Source organism: Chrysemys picta, chromosome 21 (genome assembly GCF_011386835.1).
Source record: "Chrysemys picta bellii isolate R12L10 chromosome 21, ASM1138683v2, whole genome shotgun sequence".
NCBI lineage: Eukaryota > Metazoa > Chordata > Testudines > Emydidae > Chrysemys > Chrysemys picta.
Window position 1 is genome coordinate 16,015,755 of NC_088811.1, and position 12,900 is coordinate 16,028,654.

At 51.3% G+C, this 12,900-nt stretch overlaps 1 protein-coding gene across 1 annotated transcript; it reads right to left on the reverse strand.

Moving 5' to 3' along the window:
• Positions 1–4,889: 4,889 nt before the first annotated feature.
• Positions 4,890–12,326, reverse strand: KLHDC7A (kelch domain containing 7A). The gene has a single exon (XM_008174721.4). The coding sequence runs from the start codon at positions 10,671–10,673 to the stop codon at positions 8,028–8,030; it is 2,646 nt and encodes an 881-aa protein (XP_008172943.3). The 5' UTR covers positions 10,674–12,326; the 3' UTR covers positions 4,890–8,027.
• Positions 12,327–12,900: the final 574 nt, after the last annotated feature.

Consider the following 12,900-nt stretch of genomic DNA (forward strand, 5'->3'; position numbering starts at 1 on the left):
AGTTGAAAGCAGCTATCAAATCCCCCCTTATTCTTCTCTTCTGCAGACTAAACAATCCCAGTTCCCTCAGCCTCTCCTCATAAGTCATGTGCTCCAGACCCCTAATCATTTTTGTTGCCCTCCGCTGGACTCTTTCCAATTTTTCCACATCCTTCTTGTAGTGTGGGGCCCAAAACTGGACACAGTACTCCAGATGAGGCCTCACCAATGTTGAATAGAGGGGAATGATCACGTCCCTTGATCTGCTGGCAATGCCCCAACTTATACAGCCCAGAATACCGTTTGCCTTCTTGGCAACAAGGGCACACTGTCGGCTCATATCCAGCTTCTCGTCCACTGTAACCCCTAGGTCCTTTTCTGCAGAACTGCTGCCTAGCCATTCGGTCCCTAGGGACTTGCTAAAAATCCTGTTTGATGGATAGAGGCAGGAGCAAGCAGAAATGATCTCCCTCCACACTGGGCATCACCTTGAGACTGCCCAGCTGAAAAGAGCCGGCTGCAGCTTTGATGGACAGGGCGGCTGAGGAATACAATTATGTGCATTATTGAAGTGGAAATCTCTCTCAAATCACATAATGTTTTCCTTGCGCAGATAGGAGGGATTGATTTTCCTCTTGTAATCGGCCTGACATTTTAATGTGATCTGCTCTCTCAGCCTGGCTGGGTTTATTGTGTTATTTCACTATTTATTGTTATTTAAACTCGTTTGAGGTGTTTTGTCACTCTGCGATGCACACGTTGGAATTTCATTAAGATATTCAGCTATTGATTATGGGCGTAGAACTGTATATTTACAAGCCTCTACACTTTGATACATGGTCTCCCATGCCGATTTGTCTTCTGCCCCTTTTCACGTAGGTGGGCGAGATTGTTCTGCTAGTGGGAATCTAATCAGTGTGAGTGAAAACCCATCAGTAACAAGACAACTCCCATGTTGCAAACCCCAATGAACTTCTGAGCACCCACAATATCGTCTCAGCAACCTGGGGCCTGATGTGCAAAGGCGCCAAGCACCAGCGGCTCCTGTTGATTTCAGTGAGAGTTGTGGATGTTCGGCACCCCTGAAAATCAGACCCCAGAATCCCACCCCGCTCGCTGCCCGTTACACCTTGGAGCTGAGGTCCCCACTGTGTTTCACCAGTGCTGCTGCATTGCCTGCCCAGAAGTCCTGGCTTCCTCCTTCATGTCAACTGATGTGCTGCTAAAATCCATCAGGTTATGGGTACCAACTTTGCATTTCCTTTTCAGAAGGCTCCCATGTGGCTGTTGGGGATGCACTGTGGGACCTGAGCAATTTTTGTTTCAGTCTGACATTTGTTTTCTGTGCCTCTCAATTTCCAGGCCTCTCCCTGTCTGCTGGAGGCAGCTGCTGGTTTGTGTTTGATTCTGACACAGCCAGTAGCAAGGGATGCAGACACACACACCCACACGACACCCACACCCAGAAGTCATTCAGTTGACAAGTGCACAGGTGCTTTTTGAGCAGGGCTAACTCAGCATGGTTACCTGACATCTGCCTAGTGTCCAGAAGCATCCAGGTGCCTTCAGAACCTCCTGTACTCAAACAGAGAACGTCCCTCATGCTCCTAATCTTACAAATGTCACCTCAAGCTAAACAGAATGACTAATAATTTGGAGAGTGCATGGGAGGGAGGAGGGGAGATTTCCCATCATCTGCCTGGCATCAAAGCCAATTCAAAGCTATTAGTCCCTCACTCTCATACGAACTGGAGATGGGAACAATCCATTAGCCTCACATAGTCTAGCACCGGGGTGGCCAACCTGAGCCCCAGAAGGAGCCAGAATTTACCAATGTACATTGCCAAAGAGCCACAGTGATACGTCAGCAGCCCCCCATCAGCTCCCCCCCACTCCCAGTGCCTCCTGCCTACTGGCAGCCCTGCCGATCAGCAGCTCCCCCCTCCCTCCCCGCACCTTCCGATCAGCTTTTTCGTGGCGTGCAGGAGGCTCAGGAGGGGGGAGGAGTGAGGGCACGGCAGGCTCAGGGGAGGGGGTGGGAAGGGGTGGAGTGGGGGCAGGCCTATGGCAGAGCCAGGGGTTGAGCAGTGAGCACCCCCCAGTACATTGGAAAGTTGGCACCTGTAGCTCCAGCCCCGGAGTCGGTGCCTGTACAAGGAGCTGCACGTGGCTCTGGAGCCCCAGGTTGGCCACCCCTGGTCTGTGCAATCCAATGAACTATTGTTCTCTCTGCTATGGTCTCCCAAGCCGTTCTGTTGTTTTAAACGGAATCTATCTAAGGTACTACTCTGTCTCTCATTACCATAGTATCTGAGCACCCACGATCCTTAATGTATCGATCCTCACATGACCCCTCTGAGGGAGGGCAGGGCTATTAACCCCATTGTACAGCTTGGGGAACTGAGGCACAGAGCGGCTAAGTGACATGTCCAGGGTCACACAGGAAGTTTGTGGCAGAGCAGGGACTTGACTCCAGGTCCGAGCCACTGGCTCATCTCTTAGGAGATTCTTCTACTGCATAATCGATCTCCTGGTTAGGCTGGTTTTTGATTGGAATTTCCATACTACTACTAGATGCTTTAGAGGAATGTGCATGAAATGCCAATTTAGGCATTTCTGGGATAACCTGCCCCTGGTGAAATCTCCGCCTAACCCCCAATAGTTGAAGGTTGGCTTAAACCTGACATTTCATCCTAAACGGTTCTTTACTTGGTTTCCTCCCACCACCCTTAGTTGTTTCCACTGCATTGTCAATAGTCCTTCTTTGCATTTAAACCCTGCAGACATACGGGCCTTCCTCTTGCTGACACACACACACACAGGTTCTTAACTTCACGCACGCGAGCAGCTCCTTTCAAATCAAGGGGGCTACCTGCATGTGTAAAACTAAGCACCTGTAGAAAAGTTTGCAGGACCAAGGCCCTGACGAGCACTTCACTATCCTCTTTTAGGGGCCGATCCAAAACCTACTGCAGTCAATGGAATCCTTCCCCCTCCCCCCCACTGATTTTAATGGCCTTTGGAACAGTTTGGCCTCATGCATGCTCAAAAACCACTAGACCTCCCTGCAAATTAAAAACTTGTGATCACTTACTGCGCACTCCTGATTAATTGCTTTTGGTGCTTTGACAAAACAGTATTTTGAAACAGCCGGGATGGAAAGTGCATTAATGATTATGGCAGGTTATGGATCTTAATTATGCAATTTGGGGCATTTACAGTAATAAGGATACCGTAATAGGGCATGTGATTACACAGTCCTAATCTTCGTAAAATTGAGATGCATGAGTTTAAAAATTAAAAACTGCAGCGAGGATATTTCCACATTCACGCCCGCAAAATGTACCTTTAAAGAACATTAACCTTGGGTCAAATATACTAATATCAAAAGCGAGTAATACATAATCATACTTTGTGCCTCTGCAGCACCATCTTTTTTTTATCACTAAGCATTTTATAAGCTTTCGTTAATCCTCAGCACTCTTTCCTTTGCGAGCCAGGTAAGGCATATACCGGAGATCCCTCTCCCACCATGGAAATGCAGCCACCTCTGAGATTGAGCGTGGCAGCTGTTTGGCAGCCCAGAGCAATGCTGTGTAGTAGTTTCAGAAGGAGAATTAATGAAGAATGATTTATACAAATGAAAGGATAGGGGAAATTTTAGAGAGTCATAATTGTATAACCCAATTTGGAATTTTGGTCAGGACACCTGGGTTCACATTAGGGCTGAGTGAACCATTCTGTAGGACCCATAAAACCCCACGCACAATCAAGGACCCATACTGACTCTATCACATTTGCTAGCATTAGTTCAGGGTCATGAACCATTGATGAGATCTGGGTGACATTATTGGCCAAACATTGTGTTTCTTAATTTTGCAAAAAAAAAAAAAAGGCAGATTCAGTAATGCCAAAACACGTTGCAAACTTGTGTTGATTTTGCTGAATTGTTTCAACCGAACCCCCCCGCAAAGAACAACTCTTTTGTTGGGCCCTTTTTAAAATCAAAACATTTTAATTTTTTTCGAATCGGAGCAACTTTTTATTTAGAAATTTCCTTCAATTTAATTAATTATTTAAAAAAAATGTGTTTAAAAGGTTCAAAATGGAAAGATTTAGTTTGGGGCTGACCGGAATGCTTTAACCCCCAATAATTTTTTTTTCTTTTTGATTTGATGAAAATTTCCAAAAAAATGTTTTCAAATTGCCCCTGATTTTTTTCAGAATTGCCAGCACCCGCAGTGGCTCAGGCTAGCCACCATCTGGGGCAGGCAGCCTTGGACCTGAGGGGTTAGTCCAAACCTCAACTGGAACTGCATCGTCCACCCTGCTATTTTTAGCCCGATTTGCTTGCGTGAAGCTTGCACAAGTCTGTCTATCTCTGCTGAGAGGCACGCTTTCTTGATTGACTTCAGTGGGCTTTGGATCAGACCTTGATATCTTTAATATCACCATTCCCTGGTTTTCCTCCTCTAGGACTGTGATAAAATTCACACCTTTAATTTTACTCCTAAAGTTTCTTTTCCTTGTGTGACGGGTGGGATCACAGAAACCCCCTTGGGACTGCCACCTGATGCGCTGAGACTACCTCTGCCCTTGCTTTCCCTGCCAGCTTGGAACTTCAGTGCTTTGCCTTGTTTGAGCCAGACACGCTTGCCTGCTACAAACACAGACCCAGGTCTGAACCACGTCCCCTAAAAGCTGCAGGCTTAACTGAAAACAGCTTAAGAAGCACTCCTGTTTCTAGCACTCTGATACCCAGCTCCCAAACCCCAAATAAATCTGTTTTACTCTGTATAAAGCTTATAAAGGCTAAATTCATAAATTGTTCACCCTCTATAACACTGATAGAGAGAGATGCACAGCTGTTTGCCCCCCCCCACCCCCCAGGTATTAATACATACTCTGGGTTAATGAATAAGTAAAAATTGATTTTATGAAATACAAAAGGTAGGATTTAAGTGGTTTCAAGTAATAACAGACAGAACAAAGTGAATTACCATGGAAAATAAAATAAAACATGCAAGTCTAAGCCTAATACAGTAAGAAAACTGAATACAGATAAAAATCTCACCCTCGGAGATGTTTCAATAAGCTTCTTTTACAGACTAGCCTCCTTCTAGTCTGGGTCCAGCAATCACTCACACCCCTCTGGTTATGGTCCTTTGTTCCGGTTTCTTTCAGGTATCCTTTGGGGGTGGAGAGGCTATCTCTTGAGCTAGCCGAAGACAAAATGGAGGGGTCTCCCGGGGGTTTAAATAGACTTTCTCTTGTGGGTGGACACCCCTCCCTCCCCCTGTGTAGAATCCAGCTACAAGATGGAATTTTGGAGTCACATGAGCAAGTCACAAATCCATGCATGACTCAGTTCTCTCTAGGGACGTTCCCAGGAAAGCTCAGTTGTGGATTGGCATCTATCAAGGTCCATTGTTTGCCAAGTACTTCCATTTACTTGAATAACTCCTTCACACTATGTTGATCAAATCTGCCTTCGGTGCTATCTACAGCAAACACTTTAAATACAAGCATAAAGCCAACGCTCATAACTTCAGATATTAGAATGATACATGCATACAAATAGGATGACTACATTCAGTAGAAATAACCTTTGCAAAGATATGTTACACGGCATATCTAGCATAAAACATATTCCAGTTATGTCATATTTACATTCATAAGCATATTTCTATAAAGCATTATGGGGTGCAAGGTCACACCTTGGTCCCAGCCATCATGTTAAGGGACTCATTTGCTCTTGTTAAAGGATTTTACCTTGCAGTGCCTCCTTCAAAAGCAGATGTAAACTTGTGCAATCCCTTTTGCCCCGAGCCAGTCAGAGCTGAGATAATTGGCACACTTATACCATAGCATCTGCTTGACTGATAGACAGCTGCACTGGCTCCATTTGCAGGATCAGATATTAAGGCAGTTGTGCCTATTAAAACTTTTTGCAAAGCCATTCTTGTTTTAATATTCTGAAGTGAGTTAGCAAATTGTTACAGTTCTTTTCCTTTCTTGTAGGTTCGATTACAGATTTTTAAAAGATGCACAACACCCAATCTTGGTTAGTTTTATTTAATACCAAACATTTGTACTTCTATAGCATTTAGATAACTAGGCAAGAGGTGCTTTGGATATCCCTAAGATCAATAAAGAGATAGCATCTTGCACAGAAGGGCTTTCATGTTTTTCACTGACTCGAATTAGCTTAGCAATGCTTTGTAGGGTAGCTAAGTATTGTTATCCCCGTTTTACAGCTGGGGAAACTGAGGCACAGAGCGGTTAAATGACTTGACCAAAGCACAACAGTTAGCCTTATGCGGCTGTACATCAGTGGGGACTGATCCAGACTGGAAACGCTAGGTGAGACCGTCATATAAAGATATTGCAATAATAATCAATGCAGCAAAGGACTTTCTGAGATATGAAGGCACTGGGGGTAAGGGCTAAAGAGGGTTGGGGGGCATACGTCCCCCCAGATTCTGTGCCTGCTAGTGGATTCTTAACTTTCACCCATTTGGGCGAGCAGGGAATCACCAGGACATAAACCTACCCCAGCCACACACTCCTCCTTCCCCCAGCCGCGCCGGACGTGCCCAGAATGCTCTCGCTGAGGGGGAGGAGCGGGGAGCACAGACAGCTGTAAGGAAAGCCTTGTGCGCCAGGGGGGAAGGCTGGGCCGCTGCTTTTCATAGCCAGTGCAAAGGGGCTGTGGGACAGTGGTAGCTCAGTGGTTTGAGCATTGGCCTGCTAAACCCAGGGTTGTGAGTTCAATTCTTGAGGGGGCCACTTAGGGATCTGGGGCAAAAATCTGTACTTGGTCCTGCTAGTGAAGGCAGGGGGCTGGACTCGATGACCTTTCAGGGTCCCTTCCAGTTCTAGGAGATAGGTATATTTCTATATATAGGGGTGAACCAGAGCAGGTAACTGATCTCCATGCTTGGCTCAGGAGCTGGGGCAAAGTTCTCCTCACTGCCGTTTGCCATGGCAACTGCATTCAGTGTGGGCTGGGCCTTGGGGCTATGTTTGGAAGTGGCCCAGTTCTCTAGCCTTTTAAAAGCGTATCGTGCTGTTGGAAAGCGCCATCTTGGCAGGCCCGGCGGAGGCTGAAGTTGTCTCTTTGCTCACTGAATGATCACGGCCTGGGCATAAACAAGGCCCGCTCCCCCCTTGATGCCCTGCCGCTGTGCCACGGCCCTGAGCTGGCTCCGCCACTGCAGCAATTCAGCTCCTGACCTCCCTGTTGGGGCTGCCCACCGGGGGACTTGGGGGTCGCAGCTCAGCTGCTTCCTTTAGGTGATGATGCCAGTGGCCGTACCCTGCCTCAGTTCCAGCCCTCCCAGGCAGCTGAAGTCCTTGGCATGGCACTGGTGTAAAGGACACAGGCTGGATGCTGTCCCTGTCAGACTCCCCATCTCCACCTGCACGCTTGAAAAACCTCCAGGGAGCTCCCCTTGCGGCTGTCTTTCTGGTACATAATATACACCCCTTGCCTGTAAGACGTAGCGATGGATCTCACCAGGCACAGTGGACAATTACTTTACAGCGGGGTCCCAAACTTTGCTCCACCCACGGCCACTTTGGCAACTTCCCAGGAGCCCGAGGCCTGCATTTAATTTACACCCCCATTTACAGGCATTTAAATATCCCGCCAAAAAATGCACCCGCCTAACCCGCTGTTTGCATCTTCTGTGGCCGCTGAATGGGAACTGCAAGTGGGAGGCATTTGCCAGCCATGGAAATATACAGTTAGCCAGCTTTGTTCCTCCCCGCCCTCCAGGGACTGGATGGCCATCGGCTGCTTTTTACTTAGAGAAGGGCTTGAACCAAGGATAGAAGCCCTCCCCCCAAGTTTGGATCCTAATGCCACAGTTGGATCATCTCTAGAATGGACTGAATTAGAACCGTGGAAGTGAATATCCCCGGACTTCAGGGAAATCTGGATTTGACCAGACCCTCAGTTCCATGCTCAGGCTCTGGGAGCTGCCTTTAGCCCTTGAGCACAGGACAAAAGAGGAGAGAAGAATCAGGGTTTGTTTAGCTTCCCATCAGACCCTTGTTTGCACCGTGCCTCTGTCTGGCAGCACCAGGACGACGGGGAGGAGGGTCCCCCGGGGGGAAGGGAAAAGTTGTAACTCCTTGACTCCGAAGCGCGGCGAGACGTGGTCAGCCAGGAACCTGAGGTTGAACTGGCGGCTGATGCAATAAACCAGGTTCTCCACCACGGCACACTGGAAGCAGGGTGGGAAGGGCATGCGTTTGGTGGCGCACTCATACCACAGCTTGGCTTTCGGGCTGCAGCGGTAGACGCTGATGCCCATGCTGCGGTTGAGGTCAAAGCGGTAGATGAAGCCACCGGCGGTCACCATTTCGGTGGTCCGGTCCTTGCTCCCGCTGGTGATGCTGACCTTCCAGCTGTCCGACCGGCTGACATACCGGAGCAACATATAGCGCAGTGTGCCCCCGGTCACATAAATCTCCCCGTCGCACGCCGTCGCGGTGTGGGCGACGGCGAAGGTATCATTGGGCAGCGGCGCGGTGAAGGCCCATCGGTCCTGGCGGGGGTCATACTTTTCCACAGTATAGAGGCACTCTCCCCCAATCGCATACAGGTATCCATCCAAGGCGACAAGCTTGCAGTGAGGCCTGGCTTGGTTCAGTGGGCAGATCTCCTGCCAGATACTGGTCAGGGGGTTGTAGCAGAAGACCCTGTTGGAAGGCTTCTGGTGCTGGCCCAGCCCTTCGCAGCCAGCCACCACAAAGAGGTAATTGAACATGCTGCAGACGGCGCATCCCCTAGAAACCGCCTCCACTGGCATATAGGACAGGGGATGCCAGACGTCGCCGTCATTATCGTAGTAACAGAGCCTGCTGGCGTGCAAGCTTCGCTCCTGCGTGCTGACGTCTGCCACGGTGACGTACTTCCTGCCCTTCATCCTCCTCAGGAGGATCAGCTCCCTCTCCCTGGCGTTGAGGCGCCCGTAGATAGACGGGTTCTTCAGGACCTGGAGGTAATTGTCACTCATGACCTTATACGCTGCCTCCTGGAGACTGTCCAGTTTCTGCTGCTTGGCCATGCACAGGACATCATAGCAGTTCCCCAAATCCAGGTGGATGTCCACGTCGGACTGCAAGCTTAATGGGACTTTGAAGAAGTTGGCACCAGCAATGAGTTCCACTCTGGCTTCGTTGCTTGCATGAGGCTGGAGGCTGTGAAACGGTTCCACCAGGGAAACGGTGGAGCTGGAGTGGAGGGGACTGGCGGGGGGAGTGCTTGAGTCAGATCTGCCGGCTGGTGTCAAAGCCCCGAACCCTTCCATCTGCACCTGAAGTTCGGGGTTATCTGCAATTTGATGGAAACTCTCTTTCCTGCCGAACCTGCGTTCCGGTTCAGCTGTCTTGTGGGCAGGCGAGAAGGCGCTGCCCGGATCAGACGCACCACCCCAGTCTGCAGGCTCCCCGCTCTCTGCGGGATGTCTGAAAGGCAGGAGACTGGGAGAGATGGGTGGGATGTTTGCGGTCGGTGACGCTCGGTCTTCATCTCCCACTGCCGACCCACCGGCTGGTTCTTGGGGTGTAGACAGGCGCAGCCAAGTCTCATATTCACTTAGCTCTTCGTGGATTTTGTCGGGGTCGTAGAGGGAGTCGGTGTACGAGCAGGGCCGCTCCTTCGACACAGACTGCGAGGTGGACTGGACGTAGTAGTCATAGACCTTGCCTCGCAGGCTAGTGGTGGAGGATGTGGAGTGCCATAGCTTTTCTTCCCTGGGCTGCCTCTCTTTAATATAGTTTTCCTCCACCTGTATCTTTGTAACGGAGGAGAACGTGTAGGAGGCATCAGACCTCTTATCGCTTTGGTTGATGGCTAAGCCCATGTCTGATGTAGCATTGAGGGTCTGAATCCTCTCGTGGCCGGCCGAGGCCTCCTGGTTCCAGGCCAAACTCTCACTCATGTCTCCCGCTTCCTCCTCCTCAGTGTTCGGGGCGGATCTGTCAGCTGCGGTGAGCTCAGCAGCATTTCCTGGTTGGGTGCTGCAAGAACTGTGCCTGACGCTACACCCAGATTGCTGCGAGGCTACGGCCCAGCTGGCCCCCCTGCTGTCATCTACGGGGCTGTCCGGTTTGCTTGCCAGACCGCAAACGTTACGCTTACCTCCGGCTTCTGTTCCTGCCACTGGGGCCTCCTGCTCTGCACCGTCTGCTGTCGCCACGCTCGGGACCACACCTGGACTCTGCCCCTCTCCCTCAGAAACAGGCTGCTTTTTGTCTGGCTGTGATTCGGCGACCAGCTGACAAGCCTCCTTTCCCTTCTCTTTCTCCTCCTCCTCCCCCTTCGGCAGCCTTTGATCCTCCCTGGGCGGTGTGCTTTGTGGGCCCTGTGTTCCTGCCGCGACCGTCCCACCCAGGAGCGCACTTTGATTCCCTTTGCTGGTGCTTGGCCTCACCCCATTGCTGTTGACTTGCCTGTGCCTGAGTCCCTGTGGGGTTTCTTCTGCGCCTCCCCTTCCGGATCCAGCCTTTTCTCTCTGCTCCGTCACATGGTCAGCTTTTCGGATCCCGCTGCTGGATGGTCGGGACTTATAGAATCTATAAGCCAAAGTCAGTAGGAGCAGAGCCGCTGCGGAAAATGCCAGCTTCCCAGCGAGCTGCATGTCTGACTGCCAGTCCCGGCTGACCTGAGCCCCGTTGGTCATTTTTCCATAACAGGCCAGCAGTCAGGAATGTGAAGAATCTGATTAATGATTGCCAAGCTGGGACAAGCTCAAGACAAAGCAGGCCTCTCTCTCTCTGAGCTCCCCAAGGCGTTTGGGGGCAAGGTGACTTTCACCTGCGGCAGGTAGCCTGGCACAGGCTTCCAGCTGGTGGCTGGAGCATTCAGTGTCTGCTTTCCATAGCAGCTTTGCATATTTGAGCAAGGTGGGTTGGGCTGGGCTCAGGTGCAAATGTGCATGCCAGGCAACAGACAGTGAGTGACATGGAGCTGGCTTTATTAGCCAGGTAAACAGAGAAGCTTAGAAAAAATACAAGTAGAAAGGCAAAGGAGGGGTGAAAATAGCTTCCCAAGCCAGCCCACAGACTTTTCTCCGTGCCTTTAAACACATTTTTTTTTTTAAAAGGGCCCGTTTGTTTTCAGCTTATCACGAAGATAGTAGCTGGGGAAAAGGACCGGCCTATTTAAATCCTGGGATGGTGGGAGGAGCCCATGAAAAGAATGAAAGCCCCTGCCCCCATCTCAGGTGAGGGAGGGGCCAGGAACCGAGAATTTAACCGATTACTGGGGACAAAGAATGAGCAAACTGTGTGCGTGTTGCTGGGGGTGGGTGGGGAGGGAGGGTCACGGGGTCAAATTGAGGGATGCCAAGAAGAGAACCACTGATGTGAGGAGGAGTCCAAGGAGATGGGATACCACCTACAGGATGCATGCCTGGAGAAGGGGTTGGAAAAAGGCTACACCGTCGCAGAGTACTGACCCCCATCCATCTCCCGCCTCCTGTACTGATGGACGGCCAGCTTGGCCACTGCCAGGAGGAGTTGATGAGGCGCTCTCAGGGCTTGGTGGGCCCATGGATGGGGAGTGAGTAGAGGAACAGGGGCAGGATTGACAGTCCTGGAGCGTGAAGTCCCCTGTTTACCCACCCGGAACAGATCACTTCGAAACGTTTCCCTGCATACTGCCCTGCCAGTGAACCTCACTCCTGGCCTTGTCCTGGTGAGAGGACAGCCCAGCGTCATGGCCTGGCTAGTCCTTATCTGCTGACAGCAAAGGTGCCAGTTGTGGCAGCGTTCTCATGAGGGGGACGTCTGCCTGCTGAAAACTGGGCTGACGGTGGATGTCAGAACCGGGAGATCCTGTTAGTTCCAACTTAGAGGTATAAAGGGTCGAGTCTTTCTTTGAGGCAGGGTCTGTGTGTCAATCCGTCCGTCCATCCATCTTGGAAAATCCCGAAGAATAGCCACGCTTAGGGCAAAGCCTGAACTGAGATTTATGTGGTGGTGGTGTTTAAACGAACCATAAAGGCAAATGCCCAGGGGAGGGGAAAGTTTGGGCCAGCGTGTGAATGTGCTGCTTTAGGAGCAGGGTGGGAATGCCAGCTGCTTACAAACCTTCAAATCATTCCCTCGCTTCTAGGGGGATAACGTCGCAGCGGGCTCTGCACCACTGAGCACCCCAAGGTTCAGGGGCAGATTCAAGACTGGTCATGTACCACAACCCTGCATCCTCTAGCTTCCTTGTGGGAGGCCTCGGCCTCTTGCAGCCGGAGCAGCTCTGGGAGCAGTCTGGCTGCCTTTCTAACCGTGCAAATAGCATTGTAGAGCCAGATCCCCGGCTGGTGTCCATTGATGTAAAACTCCAGTGACGTCAATGGAGCAATGCTGATTTACACCAGCAGAGGATCCGGCCTGGGGTGCTCGTTTCCAGATGCGGTTCACAGCCCCTCCTCTCCCTCCTCCCCAAAGCACTTGCCGGGGATGTACCACCGCCCGTTCCCATCAGGTGGTGGGAACACTATGTCACCCCTCTCTGCGCCGAGGCTCCGTCGGTCGTGTGAGTACGTAGCCATGAATTTGAGTGCCCCGGGCCAGGGAAGCAGAGCCGGCTCTAACTTTTTTGCCACCCCAGGCAAAAAAGAAGAGCGCCGCCCCACCGTACCCCCCTCCGCGAGCGCCGCGCCGCCATACCTCCCCGCGAGTGCTGCGCAGCTGAAATCCCCGCCCCCCAGCACCACACACCCGAAGCCCCCGCCCCCCCAGCACCACGCGCCCGAAGCCCCGCCCCCGAGCACCACGCAAGCCCCCACCCCCTCCAGCACCGCACTGCCCGAAGCCCCGCCCCCTCCAAGCACCACGCCGTGCCAGCCCCCTGCCTCCCATCCGAGCGCCACGCCAAGCCCCCGCCCCCCTCCGAGCGCCACGCCGCAC

Excerpts from the sequence above, each read along its gene's own strand:
- KLHDC7A (XM_008174721.4), bottom strand. The coding sequence starts at position 10,673 with ATGACCAACGGGGCTCAGGTCAGCCGGGACTGGCAGTCAGACATGCAG.